The sequence below is a fragment of the Nannobrachium achirus genome (assembly GCF_963921795.1).
Source record: "Nannobrachium achirus genome assembly, chromosome: 7".
Lineage (NCBI taxonomy): Eukaryota > Metazoa > Chordata > Actinopteri > Myctophiformes > Myctophidae > Nannobrachium > Nannobrachium achirus.
Genome location: NC_137816.1, coordinates 40,020,759 through 40,048,561, shown reverse-complemented (window position 1 = coordinate 40,048,561; position 27,803 = coordinate 40,020,759). Strand labels below are relative to the sequence as shown.

General features: G+C 41.3%; 1 protein-coding gene across 2 annotated transcripts; it reads left to right on the top strand.

Moving 5' to 3' along the window:
* The first annotated feature begins 402 nt into the window (after positions 1-402).
* On the top strand, positions 403-27,803 carry dync1li2 (dynein, cytoplasmic 1, light intermediate chain 2). Of its 2 annotated transcripts, none has more exons than XM_080729219.1 (13): positions 403-493; positions 1,415-1,488; positions 1,725-1,841; positions 2,303-2,533; positions 11,436-11,599; positions 14,891-14,984; positions 16,340-16,475; positions 16,744-16,855; positions 16,949-17,008; positions 17,613-17,657; positions 20,485-20,605; positions 22,053-22,172; positions 24,246-27,803. In XM_080729219.1, the coding sequence occupies exons 1-13, from the start codon at positions 408-410 to the stop codon at positions 24,260-24,262; spliced, it is 1,377 nt and encodes a 458-aa protein (XP_080585345.1). In that variant the 5' UTR covers positions 403-407; the 3' UTR covers positions 24,263-27,803. The 2 variants fall into 2 exon arrangements, with proteins under 2 accessions (XP_080585345.1, XP_080585344.1); XM_080729218.1 differs by having other exon boundaries at positions 24,241-27,803.

The following is a 27,803-nucleotide window of genomic DNA, read 5'->3' as shown; positions in this document are numbered from 1 at the left end:
TCCAGTGGTTGGTTCTCAAAGTGGGGTCCGGGGACCCCCAGGGGTCCTTGAGGGGGTTCCCGGGAGTCCCCCAGCAAAATGTGTTAATATAGCCATCCATCTCATCAGTTTAACCACTTGAACCCTATATTTTACACCATAGCTATTCTGAAAATCTTGACATTTTTGGTACAATTTTTTACCAAATGTTTAACAATTCGCACAAAATATTGAGCTATAAATGCTGTCTGCGGCCAAATATACGGTACTGTAACCGTACATTTTGGGGGTCTTCCCTGGCTTGACATGAAAAAGTTTGAGAAGTTCCACTGACGTATCGTCCTGTAGGAAAGGAAGGAAGGAGGTCCATAGGGGCGCCCTAGTCGGGCCTTGTCTTTGTGGTTGCTAGAGTAGAGTAGAGAGAGAAGATGGCTCCCGTTCTGGAGAACCAACTCCTGGGCGCAGCCGGCTCGGGCGACAACAACAACGAAGACGAGGAAGGACAAAGCCTCTGGTGAGTTGGACTCCTTTTCTCACAGTCTTCGTGCCTTCTTCCAACAACTTCCACAACGAAAAGCAGCACGTTATCATTGTTGCTTCACCACTACTTCTATCTGTCCGCTGCTTTCCAGCACAAAACCCGGCGAAGCAGTAGCCTTTAGCCTATGTTAGCATGTCCGCTAACGTTAGCCAACCCTCAGCTTGTGACTACATAGCGAGTTCCCCACAACATTATAGCTGTCAACTGGTGTAACGTTATTGACATTTAACTAGTCGGATGGTGATCATCCGTAAGATCGCCAGACTCCATACTTTTACATTTTAATAATCTGTCCAAGCTGCTGAACAGTAGATATTACCAGCTAAAAATCTACTGGCACCAAGCTAACCAACATCACCGAAAGCAGCCGGCTAGCAGCAACGTCAACTGTTAGCTAATGACAGACAACCTATTATGTATACTTGTTGTCAAGTGCAGCATTTTTTGTATCAACGCTTGGCATCAGGGGTGTTATACGTTCTCTATCTCTTTTTATTGTTGTTTTAAAGCTATTTCGTTTTAATAACGCAAAGCGTCCATTCATTTGTAGTCCATTGCTGTGTTGTTGTTTTCTTGGCTGTATTTCCTGCTTTTTACTGTTGCTCTGGGACACATCTCACTGTTCTCACAGCAGCCAGATTTAAACTGTTATCTTTTAACTCCGGGGTGAAGGTTTGGTGACCATGATTCTGTGAAATAAAACTGGTCACTATGAGTAATGAATGGGGACTATAGTTAGAAGTGGAAGCTATCAATACAGACAGAGCACCTGATTGTCATGCTACTAACGCCCAAGAATCCAGTGTGATAAATGCTCACTCACCGTGGTGTTAGCGACTTTGTTGTCAAGTCCCATTTCCTATTTTAAATACGTGATTTGTGGATTCTTTGCAGGTCATCAATACTGAGTGAGGTCTCAACACGTTCAAGTTCAAAGTTGCCACCTGGAAAAAATATACTCGTATTTGGTAGGTATAAAATCAGTTGCGTGTTTTTGGCTACATACTATTACGGTCCTATTATAGCTCACCAGAGCTAGTCCTACCATAACATGACAATCATATGTTTCATTTAATAGATCATCATTTAATTTGGCGATTGTTACTCGTAATTATTATGCTTTATTTATTGATATTGTCAAGAACAGTGTGTGCATTATGAGTGCAAGAAATCAAACAATGACAGGACTGTCCAAATGTCCCAGGTGAGGATGGATCAGGAAAGACCACGATCATGGCAAAGCTTCAAGGAATGGAACACAACAAGAAAGGGAGAGGGTTGGAGTACCTCTACCTGAATGTCCACGATGAGGACAGAGATGGTGAGTCTGGCTGCTGATGCTCTTTTGAGGCTGTTGGTCAATATTAGTACCGGTATTTAATGGATTTATTCTTTATTATTTGTGACTATAGGCCTGTCTTTCACAATTACATAATTGCCTAATTGCAATTATTTAAAATATTTGCAATTGTTTTTGTATAAACGTCACGTCACTTCCATTCATATATGTACAAACATGTAGGCCTATCTGTTGAAAAATGGCAGATCTACACGACACGCTGTGAGCTTGTAGATTGGCTATTTTAGCTTAAAAGAATGCTTGAAGGGGTAAAATATTAAATGTGTGGCCTGTTCACGCCTATGTTGATTATGGGTACCAGTCACTGTCAGTCATTTATTTGTATTGTTTCAAATTTTGCAGAAATGTAAACGGTTACATTAATCGTCAACTAATATATCATGATCGTAACAGCCCTATTTGTGACTACTTCTTCTTTGCAGACCTTACCCGATGTAACGTATGGATCCTGGATGGAGACCTGTACTATAAAGGCCTGCTTAAATTTGCCGTATCGGCTGAGTCCCTCAGTGACTGCCTGGCCGTGTTTGTTGTGGACATGTCACGACCATGGACCATTATGGAGTCGCTACAGAAATGGGCTAGTGTGCTACGTGATCACGTGGACAAGCTCAAGATCCCTCCTGAACAGATGAGGGAAATGGAACAGAAAAGTACGTAAATGAGTGAATGTATTTATGGGCATCTCATCTCAATCACTGTGCAGTTGAGGGTGTACTAATGACATTCAATCAATGGATACAGCAGCACAAAATTAGAAATTGAAGGGGAAACATAGTCCAGCTCTTTCCTTGACTTTTTGTATACAAAGCACGTTTTAACCCTCTAAGGCCCACGGTTGTAATATTACAACGTTTGTATTTTATCCAAAAAAAGGTTTAAATCATTTTATTTTAGCTCCCCCTACCACCTAAACACCACCATTGGATTCTATTGTTTAGTATTACAATGCCATTGGCCACAATATTTGCATATAAATACCCCCCACAGGGGCTGACATTCACACCCGCCACACCCGCTGAAATTCCAGAGTTTTGACGAACAACATCTCACTTTTTCATGGAAGCTATACCTCACAAAAACATAAGTAAAATGCCTGTACTATTTTTTTTGGTGATCATTAGAATGTCTAGAACATGTACATATGTTATTATTGTGAAAAATATCCCCCATATGTAAATTAGAGCATGATTTATGATTTTTGATTTATGGCTATAAAATCTTACAAAAACATTTTTTTGAAAAAAACATTACATTTTCCTCTTAACACTTGGGGAGCCAAACGCGTTCAGGGACGAGTTATGGCCACTAGATGTCACCCTGCCACAGGAAGTTATATCGTCGAGGGACGAGTCAACAAATAGTTAACTTTTCGAGACCGCAGCTTCCCTTTGCATGCCCTGAATCCATTACGTCACCCAGCCAGGGCAGGAAGCCCCCTGTCTCTCCCCACACGGAAGGATTTTACATGGCTTTAGATTCTACTTTGAAACATAAGAACGGCTTTATCTGAGAATGAGGTAAAAACAGCCCCATGGAGGCAGAGAGCTGATTGTTTTCACGGCGACACTTTACCGCGAATTTACCGCGATTTTTTTACCGCGAGTTTCGCGAGCGTTTGTAAACAAATGGAGTACCTCCTCAATCTTCTCTGGACACGCACGTGCACACGCACGAAGCTTGCGGGGCTCATCAAAACATAACGTAAGTCAATGGTGGCACCAGCAACAGCTATAAATGTTATAAACCTTGGCCGCCCATGTGTTAATAGGACTCCTACAACACCATCTGATTTTTTTCAATTTTTTATTTCAAGTATTTCTTAATGCGGGCCTTAGAGGGTATTTGCTAACCCTGTATATCAAGAGTTAACATGTTTCTAGTTGGTCAGTGAGTGGCTGGGATATTTGGGGACCTGGTGGTGAAAGGTGGCAGGTGTCACAGTTGGTGTGAAATTACGTTCCTCACATGCTTTGCCATTTGGTCAATGAAGTTTGCGATGACAAGATTAGACATTATTGTCCAAAGGATAACTGAGTGATTTAAATCTAAATTCTATTAGTTGTGTTGTGACATGCATGATCATTTGGGCAAAAACTATCCAAGATTCCTATGTGATGGCCATTTAGTGGAGAATTTGTTTACAGAGTAATTAATCATTTAATTACATAAGTTACAATGTGGGATCATCAGTTATTAAGCTAGGGAGGGTCATACAGCATTTCAGATGCCTTTTCAAAATGAAGCATCCAAAAGTGGTGTCACTATCATTCATTTATATATTTATTATTTACTGTATATATAAATGGAGTCCCAACGAACGCTGCCTTGCTCCTCATACAAAAGGAAGGAAGGCTTAGTCACTGCATTGCACAGGCAAGCAAGCATATAACATTTCACATTGTCATGGATGTTTCTAGGTCATCATCAGGGTGTCGCACCAAATTCTGGGCCCTGGGTACAAGGATTCAGTGCGGGCCCCCCATGAATGTTCTTCATAGGGGGAGGGGGTTGAACTAATTTAGACTGGGAACGCATTCTTTTGTGCTTTAACTGTTGAAAAATAGCAGATATATAAGCTCAGCGCTGCACCGAGTGCCACGCTGCGAGCTTGTAGATCTGCTATTTTTGAAGAATCGTGAAAACTTTGTGCAAGTCTTTGAATATTTCAAATATTTCTAAGGTTTTTTGAAAAACATATGTTTCTATGTCAGTGGTGCTCAAACTTTTTCATGTGAAGGACCCCCAAATTGATATGTATATGGCCACGGACCCCCATCTCAAAATATTTAGTTCCAGGGACCCCCCAGAAGCAAAATTTAAGTTACAAATGTTCGCTTAAAAAATACATATATTCAAAGATTTGCAAACGTTTTCATGACTTTTAAAAAATAGCTGATCTACAAGCTTCAAGCTTGCAGCGCCGCACTCGGTGCCGCGCTGTGAGCTTGTAGACCTGCTATTTTTCAATAGCTAAAGTATCAAATAATTAAGGCCCCTCCACATTGGGCCCTTGTTACTCAGTCCCACTTTCCCCCCCCTTGTGACGCCCCTGGTCATCATTAGCTAGGCCCATGATACTCAGCTGTGTTTTTTGACTAGAGGCAGTTTTCTAGAGCTCAATACTTGTGATACATTGAGATGCTGTGATTCTTTTTAATTTAGACTTGAACCATGGCTTGAACTGTTTCTTAGTACTCAGAAATCTTCTTTTACTTGAAACAAGTTGGTTTAGCCTGCAGGTTTTCTACATTTCTTTTTTTAACGCCAGGCGTGTCTGTCTCCATCTCCAAAGGTTACTTGCTGTGACTGTTCTGCTTATGCAAATCTTCCACGTTGTGTTATGGCAGTGTATTTCTCTGTTAGTGGAAATGTACGAGTTTGTTCATGTTGTTTGTAAATGTCAATACAGTATATATATATGTCAATTTCAATTCAATTCAAATTCAAAGGAGCTGAGAGGGTCTGAAACACTCAGCTGACGCCTCGTGTTTCCCAACGCCTCTCAGCCGGTGTATAATACCCCGGTAACCACTCGCCTCTTGTGGCTTATTGCTTTAATATAGTCTATGTATGTTACACTGTAAAATCCTGTGTTTGTAAATGTAACTATTGATAGTGTAGAAATGGAACTGTTCGCTTGGGCTCTGAAAGTTTTGCAAAAGAGGAAAGGGAAGTAGGTTGGTACGTGTCAATTGTCAAGCAAATTTGAGCTTCTTAATCTTAGAAATGGTTAGGTTACGGTTAGGTTACGTTATGGTTATGGTTATGTACATTGTACTCTCTCCTTAGACAATCTTATTTGACTCCACCCATGGTTTTAGCAAGAGCATGTCATCCAGATAGGGCATTTTACAGCCTGTCAGATATGATGTCATCACTGGCACTGCACATAGCAGATTGGTGATACCAATCCAGAGAGTGTATTTGTTGTGCATGGTCAGTGTGTGTGTGTGTGTGTGTGTGTGTGTGTGTGTGTGTGTGTGTGTGTGTGTGTGTGTGTGTTGCTTTTGTTCAGTCAGTCTTGCAGGCCTCTTGCATCATGGTTCCCTCCCCTCTTGACAGTAGCGTCAGGGAAAGGAAGGGACGTAAGCCGAGTTGGTCTGAATTCATTCAGTGGGCTGGATGTTCTGACTCCAGACCTGTAACTGGAGTAGGCTGTCTGCTGGAGCTTCCTCAAGTCAGGATACTGGATAAGCCATTCGCTGGATGACACACACAAAAAAAAGACATGAGATTGTTGATTTACTGATTTCTGACAAAAGGAATTCTATTGGTGGCCCTTGTATGTGGAAAAACTGTTGGTTCATTTTCTGGTTACCTTGTTTAGACTTGAGGTCAATTTCTTTCAAATCAATGAAAGAAGCTGCTATATCATTCATGTATGTCTTTGTATGTCTCGGTGAACATTAGTCGTATAAGGTCATAAAACTTTTTGCCAATGCATTTTTTTAAATAAGTTAATAACTTGATACAAGTCAGAATATAATTACTAGCTTTCCCCCATGTTGAAACTTAATATACTGCTACCATGCTTAAACAGTCCAGAAACTTGTGCTCATTCCTTCACATTCACATTGTAGAATAAGCACATTATATTTGCACTGATGCTTGATTTGGTTCTTGCTGTCTAATGACTAGTTAATCTGTGCTACTTCAGACAGATGTGCTGTGCTGACGGCTGTTATTTTGTAAAAGAAAACCGGTCAGATTACCTACCTATAATTCAACTACTTGCGGAACTAGCTGGTTTACCTTATAACCTTTTTTAAGATCACTAATTACACATTTAGTAGCCTAACATATTTCCCTGTTATTCAATAACGGGAGTTGATCATTATATATTAACTGGCATATGGCCGTCTTTAATAATGTATCTCTGGCTGGCTGTGTTATGTAAGAAATGTACTTTATAGGCTTTGACTTCCCAACAGTGTAATCTGTAGTATGTGGCTTGAAGGAAGAAAATCCCAAATCCCCAGTTATAGAGGCTTGCTGTGGTCTAGCAAAATTTTCACACAACATTCCTAGAGGTCCCAGTAAACCCTAAAGAACATAGTAAGTTTATGCAAAACAGGCTAGGTGTACTTTAGTTCAAGGCAAAATAGGCACATGGCACAGGTTATCATAAACAATGTTCACACCACGGTCTGTCTTTTTTTTCTCTCATATTTTCTTTTTGAGGCCAACAAACAAAATAGTAGTTAAACAGTACCAAGTACTGTATTCTGTTATCTTTGTGAACATCTTTATGTTGACATTATATAGTTAATGCCTAGTTTATGCCTCTGCATCGAGGTGTCTCTGTAGGTCGACGCTAAGCGGTCTACTATGCCGTTAGCTTTACCTTACACCTCTTAACTCTTTGCCGTCCGAAATAGAATGGTTGTTGGTAGATTAGCCGTGAAATTTCTATTATTATATTATGATCTGAACCGCATTCATTTTACCAGACATCCAGCGCTATATCACGTGGTCTTCATCCCCCATTACCATACCGCGATCCCCCGTTGTATACTCACCCCAGTTCCCAGTGAAATTCTCAATCTGCATTGGCTTAGAGTGGGAGATTCGGCTGACGCATCATGTCCCCGTGCGTTTCGCGTGCGCGATCCGTTCACGTAAATGTCCCCTCAAATAATCCACGTGTGACTCAAGAGTAGAACTGAAAAGTTTCGCTAGCATAGCCCCCAGCATGGCTGCAGTAGAAGCACTCGTGTACAGACCGAGTAACCGAATGGGGGAAGGTGCCTTGGAGAAGGAAAGGGCCATGACATCACTTCTGCTTCATGTCAGACCAGCCATGAGCTATCGATGCACGAGTGGTGACTAGGGAAGGTTAGATGATCGCCGATTTTCTGATGAAAATCATTTATTTCGGTAAATACGGGAAAGTACGGGAAAAGACGAGCGGCTGAGTCCCCCCCTAGGAAGTCCGATATAGTACGGTTTTAATCCGGGAACACATTTTGCTGTTTGGGAGGGGCTTACAGTACATGTACAGTATGTAGCAACATATATGTTTTGTAGGCTAATTTCTGATTTAGCCCTATTCTATAGGTTAGGCCTAAATGGGTTAAGGGGCTCCCCGTGGCTTGGAAAGGGTTAAGGAGCTACCTGGACACAGCTGTAATTTGTCTGTTTCGTCTGCTTTGCTAATCTCTGGATGAGATCAATGTGAGTAGAATTGGGAGAGATGAATAGACACTACCAGTATATTGTTATATAATCAAATTCAAATCTATTCACATTGAACATCTTCAAGTCTCTCTATATTGTACTGTCTCAGCTTTTTATGATGTAACCGCCGCCTCCTCAACAATGCTAAACAAACTTGCTCTTTGTCCAGCAATGCCTCTTCTAGTGCACACCTTCACTTCACTGCCATACTCCTCTGTACCACTAGTGTGAGTGAATATAAACATGACATGTAAGTAGGGCTGTCTTCGACACAGGATTTATGAAGTCGACTCGAGTCGCGGGGGTTAATCCGACGCGTCGACGAATCGTTTTATAGTCTACTTTGTGTAAAAAAAAAAAAAAAAAAGTGTTGCTTTAAACCACGTCAACATAATAGAATAATACATTAAGAGATGAATTGAATACACAGTGTTTTCGGTGATATCGGTGCGCGAGCACAAATGTTATCTGCATAGCAGTGTAGAACCATAGAGTTATAACACACCGTTAAAACAAATAAAACATCTCCGCTGTTTCAACTCTGCCCCGTCTCTCGGCAGCGTGCAGTAGAGATGAGACATTCGCGAACGATTCCGCTCTCTTGAACGGCTCTTTTAAATGAACGATGGGATCCAGTCCGCAGTCGCGGGACACAGAGCACTGACAGAGTAATGAGTCAGTGTCGAGAACGGATTCATTTCAGAAAAGGATCATAAACAGGTGGAGGCACAGCTCCCGCTTGAGCCAGCAGTGTGGACATGTCATGGACGCAAACACAGCGAAACACAATCATTCATCATGGATTACAACACTGGAACAATTCAGAAGCACTTTAATTAGAAAATGTAACTTGTAGCCTACACTTGTGTATGTTAATTTGACTTTAGAAGATTGTTTACTACTTCGTGGACGCGCGTTTGTGCTGTGGCAGGTTATTTAATATGGGATTTTGACAGCGTGCTTCCTCCTCTTAACGGAACACTGTCCCGGCTCTGAATGTTTTAACGAAGCGGCGGTCTGAACCGTTCTGGCCGTTCCGTCTCACTTTCAACCCGACGCTGGTGCGAGACAATAAATAACTGTTCGCCAATTGCTACTTCTCATTGGAAGTACATGACACCACACCAGTCCAGCAGACAGTGCACAGCAGTACTGGCAGTAGTAGGCTAACTGGTGATATAAAAAAAAAAAATATTTTCGCTTCGACTCAAACAATTGGCGTCGATTCCCGGGGCTTAAAACGACGCGTCGATTCGTCGATTTTTAGAAGACACCCCTACATGTAAGTGCAAAACACTGCTATCTAGATTTGTGGCAGTGATACGGCTAAAACTGTAAAGCCTACACCAAACTATAAATCACTGGCTATGCCATGGGCACTGGACAACGTAGCTACGGCGGCAATATCTACAGTAGATACAGAACGGCTGTGTGACTTGCTGACTTCACTGCAATCAGATCATGTTCACAGGGGTCAAAACTAAAAATCAAACCCGTAGAAATCAGAGTCCGATTTTAAATGCATATTTGTGTACATCTTTATACGGTCCACGGTATGTTCAGCAGCATTGGATTTGCTTAATCAGAATTCAGATTCAGATTTGCTGAATCGGAGAGGGAATTGTGATCACATTTCTTACATTTGTCCACTCCCCGGGCCGGTATGTCAAATCCCATGGCAGAGAAGTAATAATTTTGGCTCACACATTCTTGGTGGTATAGGGGGGAATCAGGAAGTCATTCTAACTTTGTAGGTCATCCATAACTGCATTCTTGACTGAGGAAGTAGGCCATAGCTTCCTGCATCCCAAATCCCTACACCTCGTACCCAGCAACTGAGGAGTTGCATCCTACACACAGCTGGGATAGAACAATGGGAACATACAGTTTTGCTGTCCTACAGAAGGGTTGATGGCCGGACAATATTAATATTCATATTGGTGAGAAATCGGAGAACATGTGTAAAAGCATATTTAGTGGATAAAGTATTCTTCAGAGTGGTTAATGATTCTACATTACTTAAAGTTATACTGTGTAAGTTGCTAAACTAGTGGTCAGTAGCGGTATTGCTTTTTTCGGCCGTTTTTCGCCCGGAGTCACTCGCGGACCACCGCTGCGGACCACCGGAGCGGCGCTGCAAACCACCGCGACCGATACAAATCCGTGGAGGGGTAGAACGCATCTTTTCTGGCCAGGATTTGGGGATTAAGAGGTTAAGAATCCTTATCCATGGTAAACACTGTAGCTGAGCGAGGCTACTTCCTGAAGACGCGGCAGATAAGCTGTGATTGGCCGGTAGTATGTGTATGATTCGCGATGTGATTGGCCAACGTATACAAATGATGCAGATGACGCTATTTTTCCGCGAAAACCGGACCCCGGCAAGGATCATAGAAAACATATAAAGAGAAGGCTTTAGAAGCTGAAAATAACAGAGTGGGTGTTCTAAAACTTTAGCGATTTAACAGTTAGGACAATTTTAAGATTTGTTTTATAAAAAAAGTGACATGGTATAACTTTAATGTTATAATAATTATATTGCCTAATAATGCAATGAGTTAGGGATTTGTTGTTGTATTTATGCTTTAAAATGTATTGAAAGGAAAGAATATCACAATGGCACCAGCATAAATGATAAAAAGATACCTCAATGGAACTTTTGTCAAATCCATTCCTGTAATTAACAATGTTGTAGTACAATTTAACTCTTGAGAGCATACAATTAAACCAAATGGACGTTTAAGGATAAGGGTTAAATATCTATAAGGATCCATTTGGTTACCAACTCCAGCTGGGGACCACCTGGAACCCCCTCAAGGCCCTCCGGTGGTCCCCGGACCACTGGTTGAGAACCACTGCTGTGGTAAGACATATTAATAATGCTGTAGTAGGACTAAAAATACTATAGTATGACATTTTGTCCTACTACATGTGTGCTAAAGCCTAGGGTCAACTGCATAGACTGTGGGAGTTGAAATCAGCAGCACTGACAAACAGATAACCCTTTTTACCTGTCCTTGGCTGTGTGTTGGGTCTTGGGTCTCCTCCTGTGTGCAATTGAAGAGGAGGACCTGGCATCCTAATCCTTGAATGTTACACACAATTATCACATTTTGCATAAAATCGTCTTGTTCATACATTGTCAATTGAGAGAATACAGACATTTTATTCAAAATATTGAAATCAATAAATGAGGAAATAATGTGGTATGTTGTCTGACTGGTACTGGTAGTGTCATGTCTGTATATTGAAGTTATTTGTCTTATCTACCATGTGCAATTATTTGTTTTGTACAACAATTAAAGTAAAATGTCAGGTTAGTGACAACCCTAACTGACGCGTTGATGCCTTTCTCTCCCTCTGCTCGTTGACCAGTGGTGAAGGCGTTCCAGGAGTACGCAGAACCAGAGGATGCCTCCTCGTCCTCCCCACAGAGACGAGCGCCGACGGCAGGAGAGGATGAGGACGTTGTTCTGCCTCTGGGAGAAGACACACTCACACACAACCTGGGCATTCCAGTGCTAATAGTTTGCACAAAGGTAAAAGCTCCTTGCAGGATTAGAGATGTTCCCGATACCAGTATCCGTTTCAGCTGCCGATAACAGCCTAAAATGCTGATATAGGCAAGTATGCCAATCCTATGCCACGTCATCATTTATCACATTGATATTTCATTTACAGTAACGTACCGTATTTTGAATGCTTCAGTTGATGCTGCACTACTGTTTTATACTCTTATGCATTGGTATTATTTTGGATTGGTACTCTGTGTCTGTGTTGACTGATACGCAAGTTGCGGGCATCTAAATTGGATTGGGAAGGAAAATGGCTGATCTACAATCTCATAATGCGTTGCATCATGGTGTGTTTTGCGAGCTTGTATCTACTTTTATAAGCCAATCGGAGGCTTCTCCATCTTGCTCAAAATGTATCTAAACACATTTTGGAAGTTAGGGTTGTACGGTATTTCGGTTTAACGGTATAATACGGTGTTATAAAATGTTGACAGTCTCGTAAGCCAAACCGGCAAAACCGCATGTGTGACGTGCTCCGCCGCACGCATCTGATTGTGCATACACATGTGATTGTGAACGTGTTTACGGAAGCAGCAGAAATCACGCATCATTAACAGCTGGAGGGAGACCAGGTCTCAAAAGAAATTCGACAGCACTAACCAAATACAGACTACAGAGGTGAGGCTTAGCTTATAGTGAAAAACAGTGGATCTACAAGCTCACAACGCGGTGCACGGTTGACGAGCCACAAGCTTGTAGATCTGCTATTTTTGGCACGCGATGCAGTCATACGGCCGAGCTAACGGCTTCGTTAGCCAACTTGTCGCTATAGTAGCTGTCAAGGGAAGAAAGGGAGTCCCTTTTTTTGCAGGTCTAACCGTCTATCAGTCCGCGTGTATCAAACAAGCCTTGGTTAGTGAAGACGACGGGAGGCACACTGTCTCAAGCGGACCTGATCCACGTGAGACACTGCCGAGCAAGTTAAAAAGAGCGATGTCCGCTTGAGCTGACTCAACGCTGATAGAAGTTGTAAACCAGGAGCCAGAATAGTACATCTTCATCCCCCCGACTTTGGGCACCCCCGCGCAGCCAAGCACAAGCTTCCGCGGGCGAGTCCTGCCTTAACCGAGGTGCTTTTTTGATAAACGTGGACTGAAAAGGGGAGTCCTGTCATCTCAGACCAGATAAAAGCATGTTAAAACTTGAAATGTATAAAGCCGTGTACCGGGGTTTTTTGGGGAGCCTAAACCGGGGTTTAGAAAAAATGGAAACTGTACAACCCTATTGGAAGTCCCAATTCTGGGCAGGGTGGGCCTGGAGACTTTAAGGACCGAAATGTGCCCACGTGCCACTGTGCAAATCAAACGTCTGCCTGTGCAAGTCTTTGTGCCTTTTCCAGGTCAGCTCTGACGCTATGTTGTCCTCAGTTTGATGCGTTGCTTCTGCCTGCGACGCAGTGTCCCGTTTCTGATGAAAGGCCAGCATTATACTCCCCAGTAAGCCTTCTGGGTAATGGCTAGTGCTGAGGAACACAATGTAGCCATGAGCACACTTTCACATGGTAGATGTGAAACAGGGAAATGTTCAGTGTGTGCCTTTTCCTGTCTGTTGCTTGCTCTGTCTTTCTCACAGTGGATTTATTTTTCTCTTGAGGGACTCATTTATACAAGTGGTCTATTTCTCTTCCTGACCTAGGCTAGAAGAGTTCTCTTTAGGCGTTAGTTCCTTTATTTTCAGTTGTACTTTAGGTTGAAGACATTGTACTCTTTCTATAAGCCTTAAAACAAAAATATAAGTATAACTTTGTGTACATAATATGCATTTTGGTTTCAGAAAAATTCACTTTAAAAACAATTCTCTTAACGAAAGTACCTTAGCTGGGGCTAGAAATACAATGTTCACCCCAGAAAAAAGGGTAATGATTTAGTTAATTTCTTGTGTGCTGCCTAATGGATGGATGATCCTATAGGAACTGGCAAATGCTCTCTGTTCATCATTCTTTGAATTCTTTAAGTCTTTCCTCTAGAAATGAATGAGGCATAAATATCTTATGCCTAATGGAGAATATCAAAGCCTATAAAGATGTTTTAAACAAGACGTTTTGTGAGTGGTGTTTCTACCATACTGGTCAAATCATGCCACAGATGATAATGACTAGAGATGAAATTGGTAGGCTTTATGCTGTGACGATGGAGACTCCATTCCATAATATACACTGAGTGATATGCATCTATTTACTTTATTCCAAGTGTTTTGGAAACTTTTGATCAGATCCATAGAGAAGAGTGTAGGAGGAGTATTTATATTTGATGACTGTCTCCTGCATATTTAACCAGGCCCTGCTGTCGGCCGGGACACGGCCATGTTTAATTTGAGGAAGTGGCTGCCTGGCCCTAGCCCTAGCCTACCCATGTTAAAACAAGGTGGGGATGATATATACTGCAGTTAGTTAGCTGCATTAGTATAGGCTGGCTATGCCAGGCTAGCCCGCCCCGCATGGATGTTGTCACATCGCCTCCCCCTTGTGGTCACCATGGAGAGGTGTATCTGTGAGAGCTGATTGCTGGCCTGTTGAATTTGAGTGCTGCTTGACAGACAGTACCCGTTTGCCTAAACGGCAAGATGGAATTGTAAGAAGGAGAGAAATGCAGGTTGATGGGGTGAGAGAATATGAGTTGGACCAGATTTGAAGGTAGGGGAGTGGAAGACGGAGTAAGAATGTGGCAGCGACGTCCAGAGAATGTTAGAGAGGCAGGGGCTGAAATTTCTAAAAGGGCCTTTTGGTAAAAATATCAAAAATTGCAGACCTCCAAGCGGTGCTTGATACCACACTGAACTAAGCATTATCAATCTATACTAGAGAGGTGGTTTATGGCATGGATTTCTACACGGAGGGCAATCCTTTCAACTTCATATGCTGCATTCAAGTTCAGGAGAGTTTGGACAAGGTAATTCTCTTAATGCTGCCTTCAGGTTCTTACTTACACCATAGTGAAAACTGCATTCCTGGTCTGGAGAGGGCACTTTTTACAGACGGATAAAAGGGCAGGGGCTCAAGCCCCCTTTGATGTCTATGTGCGCACGTGCCTGGAATGTGGTCATGTGGGCAAAGACTGAAGCTCAATTCATACTTCGTTGGATGACTGTAAGGGTTGCTCATCGAAAATCTGTTATTTTTGGCAAGTGATGACAAAGTATAAATTAAGCTCGATGAGGGTAAGCAGAGCAATGTTCTCCTTTTGTCCAGAGCATAATGTAATTGAGTCTCATACTATGTCATCTGTAATAATGGCTGTATACCTCTTGTCTCTTCAGTGTGACGCAGTCAGTGTATTGGAGAAGGAGCATGACTACAGAGAGGAGCACTTTGACTTCATCCAGTCTCACATTAGGCGATTCTGCTTAAAGTGTATCCTTTCTTCTAGTGTGACTATAGTCAAACTGTAGTCAATATGTTGTTAAAACAATGCTTTTTTTCTTCTTTTTGTCCTCCTCCCGATCAAATGCCAGCCTTGATATTTTGTCTCTCAATCGAATGCCTTGATATTTCTATAATTGAACATTTGCCACAATCTGATTACTGTTTACCTGTGCTTCTGTTCAGCCCTGCTAGATTGACAGTCAATAGTCTGACCTCCGGTTTACTTGTTTTGGCCCTCTAGCGGCAGGGCTCTAAGGAAGGCAAGGTCACATCTCTTAATGAATGGATTGCCATGGAATAATAATACATTTACTGTGCACATTAATGTTCCCCAGAGGATGACCCATGCTACAGGTTTTGTGGTGCCTTAGCGTTTGCTCTAGCAACACCCTTATGCCAAACCTTTCACTTGCAAGGTGGGGGAAGCAAAGTTTCTCAAAATCTAATGGGTGTATTCACTAGTGGATTGTTGTGACACTTGATGGGCACTTTGAACACAGTTATCCTGCATTGTGAGTATGGGTTTAACCACATAAAGGACAAGCCATTTTGTGTCTCAGAGAAGGGCTGTGGACATCATCGCAGGGGAATGTCCAAACCTGCCTACCAATGATGTCACTGGTAGCAGGCAGGTTTCTGAACAGTCCACAGCCTTCCTCTGAGATAAAGAGTGAGTAATCAAAATTATAACATATTATAACTAGAAGCAGTGCTCTTCCGAGCACAGGTCTCCACCAGGCCACACAAATCGGCCTGTTATAGCGCCACCATGAGGCTGATTTAAAAAATGTGGGGCAGAGGTTCTGAATTAGCATCCAGGGAGTGTGTGTGCTCAGTTTGGCAGCGATCGGGCCAACGGCGACGGAGATTAGCTGGTAACAACCAGGCCACACAAATCGGCCTGTTATAGCGCCACCATGAGGCTGATTTGAAAAATGTGGGGCAGAGGTTCTAGATTGGCATCCAGGGAGTGTGTGTGCTCAGTTTGGCAGCGATCGGGCCAACGGTGACTGAGATTAGCTGTTCACAAACTGCGAGGACGCACGCACGGACGCACGGACGGACGCACGGACGGACGGACGGACGGACGGACGGACGGACGGACGGGAAAACATACTCTCCCTCAGCCTTCGGCTGGTGGAGACAATGATCATTAGTGAGTTGAGCCGGTACCATGCTTGTTTTTGTAGAGACCATGGTGTCTGTTCATTGTATGAAGATACATAACATATTTGCATAAGTACCCTAGTGTGCTAATTGGTTGCATGTATCTACCCAGTAAAAGAACCGCATATCCTCTGTGCCTCCCTATGACTGTTCCTCAGCTTAACACCGCCTACCAGATGGAGCTGGTCTGATCTACACCTCAGTCAAAGAGGAGAAGAATTTAGATCTTCTTTACAAATACATAGCTCATAAAATATATGACTTTCAGTTCACCTCGCCTGCCTTAGTGGTGGAGAAGGATGCAGTGTTCATGTAAGTGAAACCTTTACCAGCTCTGACTCTTTTTCAAATTGTCTTCCTAGTTTGCCTGTCTTATCTGATGAAGAATTAAAAAGGGACTCCATGAAGTCAAGATGGCTAAAAAGAAATGAACGCCAAGTGACAACAATCATGGTTCACCGCTTCACATGTCTTGTGGCCACTTAATGACTTTACTATGTACTGTATTCAGTTGCTTACACACATTTTTGGGGGGCGGGGGAAACGGTCACCTAATTGAAGTATTTCTTCCCAAATTTAGTCCATCTGGATGGGATAATGAGAAGAAAATTGGGATTTTGCACGAAAACTTTACAACAGTCTCACCCGCGGATCCATTTGAAGACTTCATTATGAAGCCTCCAGTACGAAAGGTAGGAGGGCAACATTCCAATTCTTCTTGCTGATAAAGTTCATTCAAGCTCCTCCACTCATTGATGTCGTCCCGTATGCACTCGTCTTTACAGTTGGTGCACGACAAGGAGATAAATGCAGAAGACGAGCAGGTATTCCTGATGAAGCAACAGGTATATGTCATTGTTTACATTCTTCACTCTTTAAGTCACCAAGGATGCCTACCATATTTAGAATGCCATTTTACTGAGTTCATACGGACAGCTACAGGCTACCATTCATTTTCAAAGCAAGCCAGCAAGATGAAGATACAAAGCGACACCCGACATTTGTAGGTGCTACAAAGCTATAATCCAAGTTGAGCTGGCTTCAATTCAACTGCAGCTACGAAGCTGCAATTTCCACTTACCTTTCTCTCCACACAATTTCCTGCTTGTAATGGGGGGAAACTAATTATCTATTTCCGTCAGCTAGTTCTGTGCTATTTTTAACTCGAGGCTTTATATTACCGTTTTATATTTTTCTTGCTCATCAGACGCATACTTGACAACAGCGAGTGTGTTGATCAAATCATCAACAGCGACTTGCCACGTCGCTTTGTATCTTTTGTAGCTGCCAGTGTGAGCGCAGCGTTACAGCGGTGTTATTGTATATCAGGAGAGCAGTACAACATCTATGCTGAATTTCAGATACAATTTTGTCTAGGAATGCACTTTGGAAACTTGTATTAGCATTCATGCTTCCATTCATTTTTCTTTTCGCTTTCTCACTCCATAGTCTCTGTTAGCGAAACAACCAGCTACGCCAACAAGAGGTGCAACAGTAAGTGTCTTCTATCACAGTGGTCCTCAAAATGAGCCTGGGTCGTGGGGGGGGGGGGGGGGGGGGGGTTCAGGGGGTCCCCAGCAAAAAAAGAAAGTTCAAAAATAGCCATCTACAAGTTCACAATGTGATAAGTTATGAGCTTCGCCTTGTATACTGGCTATTTTTGAAAAATGCTTACAAATCTTCTCTTGTGGGGGTCCCTGGCACAACATATTTTCTGATGGGAGTCTGCAGCCAAACAAATATCAATTTGAGGGTCCTTGAAAATATTTGAGAACAACTGTTCTATCACACCTTTTGTTTACTTCCACATCCTATCTATCCAACCTTTATGTTTTCTTTAAGAATGCTGACTCTTTGCTTGATGGCTTTATTTATTTTGACTGGCTATGAACATGCTACAATTATTTTTTTACATTATATGTTTGATATCATTGCTGTTAGGCAGAAACCTTGTATGTCCATATTTCCCCATTTGTTTTTGTTTTTTCCATAAATTAATGCCCTCAAGCCTATTTTATATTTTGTCATATGACCGTATTGCTTAACTTTTTTGGTGCCATGATTTTTTTCTCTTCAATGTCCCTTGATGCCATGGTCTCCATAGACTTCCATGTAATTTATAGTGCACGGATCGTGCACGCCCATGCCTAGATGATGCACCACGTGTGTGCCCACTGTTCACAGCTTTCAAACAAAAGAATCCGCTTGAAAATCCGTTCAGGCATTCATGATTTATCAGCCATTATGTTTTCTTCAGATCTAAACAAACATGGCTGCCATGTTTGAAAGAATGGGTTGCTATGGGGGTTAAACATGCAATTTCGCGATCGCGATCATGCCTAACACATTTCTGGAGGTCCAAAAAACTTTTTTGAATTTTTTTATTTATTTTATTTTTTTATTCAAAAACGGCCCAAACTCGGGAAACTCGGGGTTGGCACAGCGTTGGTACCAATACAAACTCGGGAAACTCGGGGTTGGCACCATATGTGTTAAAGGAAAATTCCAGAATAAAACATATTAATCCTTAATCAGCCTTTTATCACGTCTGTACATACCTGGTATGATGGATTTTTATCATAGTCCTTCCAGTTTTTACTTCTCCTGGACTCCTCAGATCTCTCTCCCACAGCCAAAACGGCGGTCAATTGAGGTCCTCCAAAAGCGCTAATTTTCACCGCTGCAAAGTTACTTTTTTCTTCATAAATCTTCTATTTATAGTTCCAAGAGAGCCAGTAATCCACTGTTTTATCGTGGCTTGAGGGAAATGGCCGTTGTTTACATGATCCCAATAGTAGCACTCACAGAAGAAGAATGAAGTCTCTCGTCTCGCGTGATTACCGCGCCCCCTTTAGCTTTTTCTTTAGCGCAAATGAAAGCTTTCTCCTGGAGTTATTACAGCCAGTATGTACACAACAAGGCATCGTGGTATATATATAAAAAATAAGAAAGCAGAAGAATATAATCTAGTTAGTCTGTTGATCGCTAGAATCTAGTACTGAGAAGGATTCACAACAAAGCATTTTAACGGACTTCCTGTAGTCATAAGGTAATTCTATTACCTTTATTTATTTTTATTTTCCTCAATACATTTCTTCGATTTTATTTATTATTTATTCATGGAATTACTTACAAAATAATTTTGACATGTATTATTATTTGTAAACAATGTAGGCTACAATATAATCACAAAATAATCGTATTTTCCTCAAGACATTCTGCAATGCCTCACCAAATAAACTTTAGGTAAAAATTACCTCATGACCACAGAAACGTGTCTTTCATGAGGTACTTTTTACCTAAAGTTTATTTGGTGAGGCATTGCAGAATGTCTTGAGGAAAATACGATTATTTTGTGATTATATTGTAGCCTACATTGTTTACAAATAATAATACACGTCAAAGTTATTTTATAAGTAATTCCATGAATAAATAATAAATAAAATCGAAGAAATGTATTGAGGAAAAAAATAAAGGTAATAGAATTACCTTATGACTACAGGAAGTCCGTTAAAATGCTTTGTTATGAATCCTTCTCAGTCATATTACTAGATTCTAGCGATCAACAGACTAACTAGATTATATTCTTCTGCTTTCTTATTTTTTATATATATACCACGATGTCTTGTTGTGTACATACTGGCTGTAATAACTCCAGGAGAAAGCTTTCATTTGCGCTAAAGAAAAAGCTAAAGGGGGCGCGGTAATCACGCGAGACTTCATTCTTCTTCTGTGAGTGCTACTATTGGGATCATGTAAACAACGGCCATTTCCCTCAAGCCGCGATAAAACAGTGGATTACTGGCTCTCTTGGAACTATAAATAGAAGATTTATGAAGAAAAAAGTAACTTTGCAGCGGTGAAAATTAGCGCTTTTGGAGGACCTCAATTGACCACCGTTTTGGCTGTGGGAGAGAGATCTGAGGAGTCCAGGAGAAGTAAAAACTGGAAGGACTATGATAAAAATCCATCATACCAGGTATGTACAGACGTGATAAAAGGCTGATTAAGGATTAATATGTTTTATTCTGGAATTTTCCTTTAAGAATGGCCAATCTACTATTTTTGAAAACTAAATATGTCTTATTGTATTTCACCAGTAATGAGCTAACCCTAATCCCCAAATAGGAATGCCAAGTCTGTCTGTAGTGAAGTATTAAGAATAGCTTGTGGCTAAATGATAACTGGATCCATTGAAACACAGGTTATTTTTTCCATTTCCTGGAAAAAGTTACATTTTTGGACATAGCCTACAAGGTTTCCTACCCGACAGTGACAATATGCTCATTCAGTCATGTGTGTCGTGCGTGTTGTGTTGCAGGAGTCTCCAGGACGGCCGGCCTCAGGTTCACCCAGACCCTCCCCTCGTGCGGGTCAGCCTAACGTGACTGTTGGTGGCTCACCAATGACGGCAGTCAAAAAGCCTGACCCCAACATGAAGGGTAAGCATTTTGAGTTGATAAAGAGAGAGGCGTGCACTCATCAGATGAGTAGTTACGTTTTTGTCTGGTGCACGGTTATGGCAGAAATAGCATTTGATTTCACTGCAGAAAAGTGAGTAATTGCATTTAAATATATTGTTTTCTTTTTTGTTTTGCATTGAATACTTGAACATATAAACCTTTTTTTTTCCCTTTAGGCTTTGTAAACAAAAGACAGATAGGACAAATAACTTGGAAATGCAAAGAAATTACTGTACAACAGTACTCTACTATGGCCAAAACAGGCTATGCCATTTATGGCAACATCGCTATTAAAAAAAAAAGATAATAATAAAATAAAATACATCTATTTTTAAACATGAATTTATATAGATGAATGGAAACGGTTCTGACTTATGGAAGATAATTGCGAATTCTCTCAAATAATTGCTTTGAGACGATTATGTAATATTTGACCGTCCTAGTTGTGAATTAAAATGTCAATTGAAGGTATCATAGTAAAGACAGGAAAGCTTCTACCCTGATTGTTGCTTCTGTATTGTTGAATTCACATTCTCTATCTCTATCTAAAAAATAACTTTTAACGGGATAAGCATTTCTCCAAAGTCTTGGTGTTAACTAGCTGCAACACTCCCTCCAAGGTAGCCATTAAAATACTTCTCTAAACAATGGATTCCTGCATTGCTCTGGACCGGCCATGTCTGTCATTATCTCATTCCCACCTAAACATACATTCTTGAGTTAAACCCTATTCAATTTAGGCCAGTAACGCAGTTTCCCCTTGTAGACTAGTGGTCTTGAAATGGATGGCATTTGTCTGTGTTTTCCAATAAATTAATCCTGTTCCATTCTCAGCCAGTTTTGAACTAGAATGAGAAATGATATGGGCTTTTTGTTTTCTACGCGCCCCCCAGCAACACACCTGCCAAATGTTGTCTTCAAAGTATTCTGTTTTCAAGATACAGTATATGATGTATTCTGGATTTTCCCTTCATGCAATTCCTTGCGACTTTTTCCCTCTCATTCGGGACATATGTGGAACACAAAATCAGATGAGTTTGTTTTTGTTGCAATTAGTGGGAGGTCAACTGACATTATTACTGCACTATGTAGCAAATTTAGTTTTTTGGCCCTCTGTGTATTTGACTTTGACATCCCTGCATTACTTGAACTATGTGAATATGGTTGTCTGCTTGTATGTAGGCTACATTATGTCATTCTGTCTGTAATTGCGTCCACCAGAGGTCACTGTGGCTCAATTATACAAACCTCTTGGTAGGTAGCCTTGTTTTGTTCTAAAATTATATGGATTGATGAAACGACAACCGTCTTAGTGAAGAATCCATATGATTGAGTGTTCATTCCTTGGAACCTCAGCCTGTGATCACGTTTAATATATTAAATGCCATACGTTCTGTGTCTCTCCCCCCCCCCCCCCCCCCCTCAGGGGCAGCTGCCAACGAGGGAGTGCTGGCTAACTTCTTCAACAGCCTGTTGAGTAAAAAGACCGGGGCCCCTGGAAGCCCAGTGACGGGAACTGGAGGGCAAGGATCCGCCAAGAAAACAGGTACAGATCCTGACCCCTCCACAGACTGATAAGATGAAAACAGGTACAGATCCTGACCCCTCCACAGACTGATAAGATGACAGCCTTACTGTAGCCTCACCCTCCGCCCTGCAGGTTAACAGCATTGTTTAAAAAAAAAAAAAGACTGTCCGGTTACACTCGTTGGTCAGCCCTGTCCTGTTGTTTTATATCCATGTCAGGACCTGGACGTAATAAGCAATTTTTAAAAGAAGAGGGGCATTATGTACACAACACCATACATGGGCAACTGGCGGCGCAGGGGCCACATGCGGCCCCCACCTTCAGGTTGATACCGGAATAAGGGGCCACATGCGGCCCCCACCTTCACTTAATGCGGCCCGCAGGTTGATACCGGAATATTGGTACATTATTGATTTCAGCTGTTACAATTCCAAATATGCAAACATCGTCTATATTAGTAGCTTAAAGTTATACCATGTAACTTTTTTTATAAAACAAATCTTAAAATTGTCCTAACTGTTAAATCGCTAAAGTTTTAGAACCCCCACTCCGTTAATTTCAGCTCCTAAAGCCTTCTCTTTATATGTTTTCTATGAGCCGTGAGGGGGGGAGAATTTCGCGGCAAAATGACGTCATCTGCATCATCTGTATACGTTGTGTATACGTTGGCCAATCATATCGCGGATCATAAACACATCCTGGCCAGAAAATTACGTTCTACCATGGTTCTACCCCTCCACGGATTCGTATCGTCGCGGTGGTTTGCGGCGCCGCTCCGGTGGTCCGCGACGACTCCGGGCGAAAAATGGCCGAAAAAAGCAATACCGCTACTGACCACTAGTTTAGCAACTTACACAGTATAGCTTTAATGACTTGTATAAATGTTAGCCTTTTTTATGTCCAACGTATTTGTATTTAAGTTCATAAAGTTAACATGAGTATAACTAAACGCATTTTACATTAAATCAAATTGTTACATTCAGGATTCCAATTCAAAAATAACAAAATAATTCAGGATTCCAATTCAAAAGAAGCAAAAATAGCAGATCTACAAGCTCAAAACTCGTCGCTGCTCTTTTGTATGAGATACTATAATGACAAAGTAAGACATAGCAATATGCAATGTGGCCCTCTGGAGTGAAGGTGGAAATATAGAGGTCCTCTCAATCATGAAAGTTGCCCACCCCTGATGTACAAGGTCTGTTTTTGTTTTATGGTGGGCCTTGGACCATGCTGTTGTCTGGAGATTTCTCCCCACAGTAAGAGAAAGTAAAAAAAAAAAAAAGAAGAAAGGGAAGCATTTTCCTCTTCTCGTTCCCTCAACCTGGATGAACGTGGGGAAAGGCCTGTATGCACGAGAACCTCCATGCTCATGTCATCACGTGACTGCAGAGACATCGTCCCAAACGCCATGCAGAAACACTTTTAAGTTGCCTACAAATGCACGTGCCATATCTCACTGCCGTCCTCTGCTCATCACGCACGTCTAACCGATGAATTAACCTGCTGTTTTTCAAACTGTTGCTCGGGTAAACCTCAGCTGTTTTAGTTTTTTTTTTTTTGCTACTTAAGGCCTGTCCAAAGTAGCTCCGAAATGTTCAGGCCTTTAAAATCCTCTGTTAATTTATCCATTTGTTGTTCCATCCGAGGATGTACAAATGTACGCTCAACATTTGTACACTCAAGAGTTAAACAACCAGAGGGTTTTACTGTGTATGGGAGCAAATATGTGAAACAGCTGGGGGGGCTCCTGGTGAATGGATGAGGGGAAACGCTGCATTAACTTGTCTCATTGTCTGCGCCCCACTGACATGTGCTTTTGTTCCAGCCTTGGGCAGAGTCGCCATATCTGTAAAACCACATTGAAAGGATAATGCATGAAAACACATTCCCCTTGTCCTCTGATTGGTTTTGCATGTGCGTTAACCATGGCAGTGTGCCACTGGTGTCCCAGCATGGGACCACCATACCCCCCCCCATCCTCCATCCATCCGCTTGCTGGCTCTTTGTGTTATTCATGGACGTACACGCACAGAAGCTACAGGAGATTACTTTCTGGATTTTTTTGTCTCCTATTTTTCCCAAGGGCAGAAGCCGGGTTTGACTGACGTCCAGGCCGAGCTGGACAGGATGACCCGCAAACCAGACTCCATGGTGTCAGATAACAACGTACCGCCGCCACCACCACCAACGGAGAACGAAGCTTGAAGGCAACAAAACGAAACGAAAAACTGCTTGCAACGTCCCAACTGCATTAATACGCTGGAAAAATACACACAACATTTACATGACAAACTTTACAACGAAAAGAAATAAACAACAACAACAACAACTACAAAACAACACTCAAAATCGACCAAACTCCCAGTGTCTATCGGTCAGCAGAGACAGTGGTTTAGCCAAAATGAGTTTCAGATGCTATCAGATATTTTGGGTGTTTTCTTTTTCTTTCTTATTTTCAGGGTGTTTGGGGGGTGGTTATGAGATAGAAGAGATGTTGGGTGTTGAGGACCTGGCTTTGGTTTCAGTCTTCAACTGTAAATGTTGTGCGAGGGCTGTCAGTTGAAGGTAATGTGCACACACTCCCTGGAAGACAGCCAAATGCTCTTGGCTGCAGGCCCCCCACTCCCCTGGTCACTGGGGTAAACACTCAAACCCTCATGTCCTTAAAGAGTGGAAACATACTGCTCCTGTGGCCTCTTGTTCAGCTAATCTCATGGAAGGAAATTTGGTAGCGATTGGAAAGATATTTAAACTAAATATATTCAAGGAAAATAATTAAAATACTTGCAAGCATATGTAGTATGTTTAAAAAAATGTTGAATATGATACTGATGTATTTATACAAAAATAATACTTTATTTTATTTTTCTCGGCACCACTTACTCGTTTGGAGGAACATCTATCACGTAACTTGTTAAAATACCACTCATGTCATGACACTAATATGACAAATCCAGATAGCTGATAGCATACCATGTTGTCTGCCCCTTACATGTGGGCCTTAGTCATCTCGAAGGATGCTGTAAATATACAATGCAAAAATTGCTATTCAAGCTTTGGTTAGATTTCTTTTGTACAAAAAGCAATTATTGTATCCAAATTACTAAGAAACGGTCTCTTACTCAAGGCTGGCTGGGATTTGACTGGCAAACGGTTTGCAACAGAATCTCTTCTTTTGGCTACAGGTGTTTGTGTATATGTTTGGGGAAGGGTTTGGGCAGCATCTTTTCCTACTATAACTCCCAAGTGCCTGGCACAGTTCGCTGTTTGTGTCATAGTAGAGGTGCTTGTCTACTTCAAGAGGAAATGCACTGTAGCACCAACAGTTTCGCGTTTTTGTCCAGTTCTTTTGTCATTCAAGTAATTTATTTTGTTTTACTTTTTTTTTTTGTACAACAAGCCTGTGGTCTTTGTGTAATCTTTCAGAAAGGAACATTTCTGTGGCCTAGATGACAATGTTCAATTGAGCAATAGAGTGAATGCCTTTCTTTATGTGAACTGTAAAGGTATATAGCTGAGGATATCTGGAAGTAACCACAATTATAGAGTATTTGCGTCCCCCAGACGAACACTTAATGTGGTTTAAACCACTTGTTTTGTGGCCAACCCATATGGAAATTAGTTTGACGGTTTAAACAAAAATGTTAAGCTTATCCTTTTAATGCTTGACAGACTGTACTGTTTTTCAGTTTCAAGTGTTTTGTATTAATATTCACTTCACCTGGCATGTAAATTAAAACATTCCCAGTTTCTACATGTAACTGTAGAAATGTATCTCCGTAGGAAAGCTATTTGTCCAGTCCAGTCTTTTGTTGTGTGATCATCCTCAGTGCCCATTTAAAATGTTGACTTTTGCCTTCAATGTACAGTTCAGTTTGTCACTGTGCAGTGCACCCTGCCTTTAGTCATGTTCACTCGTCCATGGCGAGTTGACCATTTTGTCCTTTTTAAGGGGTTGCTTAATTAACTTCAGTTATAATGGTGATATACATTTTATTCTCTGCGATATCACATCTGTTATTTTATTTATGGTTCATGACACAGACACTTATATTCATATCAAAGTGCAGATTATCTCACTTAAATCTACCATACGCAATCCTATGGATTTATCTGACTCAACTTTTAACAAATTTCACATGAGGACAGAAGAGCGCACCCACTTGCAGTAGAGCAAATTGGAAAATGAAACACCAAAGATGCAATTTTTCTGTTTTTCTTTTTTTTTTAATAAGTTCTGTTGTAGAATTTGTCATGAACTGTGCGATTTGCAAGAGACTGTTTTCCCTCGTCTTTGCATGGAGAAACCATTCCAAGCTGGAGGTCTGACTATAAACTCACCCATACTCGTACTTGAGACCTCATACCCAATTTTTCAGGTGTGTAAGGAAGGAGTTGTATTTGGACGGGGTTTATACAGAAAGTTGGTCTGTTAACAAATTGGGCCTGACATCTCAAGTAGGGGTTAAATGTCTTTATTTTTGTTATATTTGCTCTGTAAGGGAATAACCACAAGACCACTTTGGTGTGCAGTCTACTTTACTTTTGCATGAACTAATCCTTTGTCACAAGATACTGATGGAACTGCTCTGGTTTTTCATTTGATCACAATGAAGTGCTTGCTTGTTTATTTTGATTGGACAGAATATGCATCTGAGATCTGTTGCTGAAAATATTGAAGCACAAAACTGGAACAGCCACATGTTGAAATAAGCACTTTCCTTTGGACACTTGTATTCGTTCCCTGTTATTACAGTTACAGATACAGAATGCATACATTTCCTCCTGCCTTGCCTTTTTTAGAACATGTAATTAATGGCTCTTAGTAGTTTCCTACACATTAAAATTGCATTATTTATCTGCATTTGCTGCTTAATTAATTCAAGGTGCCCCTGGTGGTCAGCTATTTTTCAGAATTAAATGATGTAACCCATATTGTGACTTTATATTATTATTTGTTTCTTTTCTTTTCTGGAATCACTGTCACTAGACCTATTGCTAGGCAGATTGTTTGGGAGGCCATTTGGGAAATATCCCAGATAAACCAAATAAATACCCAGTGTTTTGCAGGTCTGTCCTTTAAAACAATTTAAGAAATCCCCATCTATGTGTTCAATGTCTTACTTCAGACTTCTTTTAAGAGTAGCTTAAGTTAGAATCTATTTGGTAATAGAACATCAAGCATCAAGGTAGCTCTTCAAAATGTCCTATAATGGTTTAAGTAAATCTACTTCCCTTTTTTCTTTTTTTCTGAGTGGAATGACATGTTCTCATTTCGCTTGGTTTCAAATGAACACTTGCTCTTTGAGATTGACCCTTAAGCCCAAGACTGAATGAGACTACTGAACAACCTCTTTACAACTTAATGTTTAGTGAATTGCCTTCAGCCCTGTTGAGACTACATATTTAAAGCTTTTGCTTCCAGTCCTTTCTATTCAGGAATCAGGATATAAAGATATTGTACCCAGGTGGCTGGCTGCATTTTGTCCTGAATACATTCTGGGGTTTTGATTGTATGACCTTTATACCGTTCTGCAGTCTGTAAGCAGCCATGTGGAATCTTGCTTCTTGTGCAGACAAAGATAAGGAAATTGTTTCTCAGCCCTGGCTTCAATAAAACAAAGAATCCAGATTTTGGTTACAGTG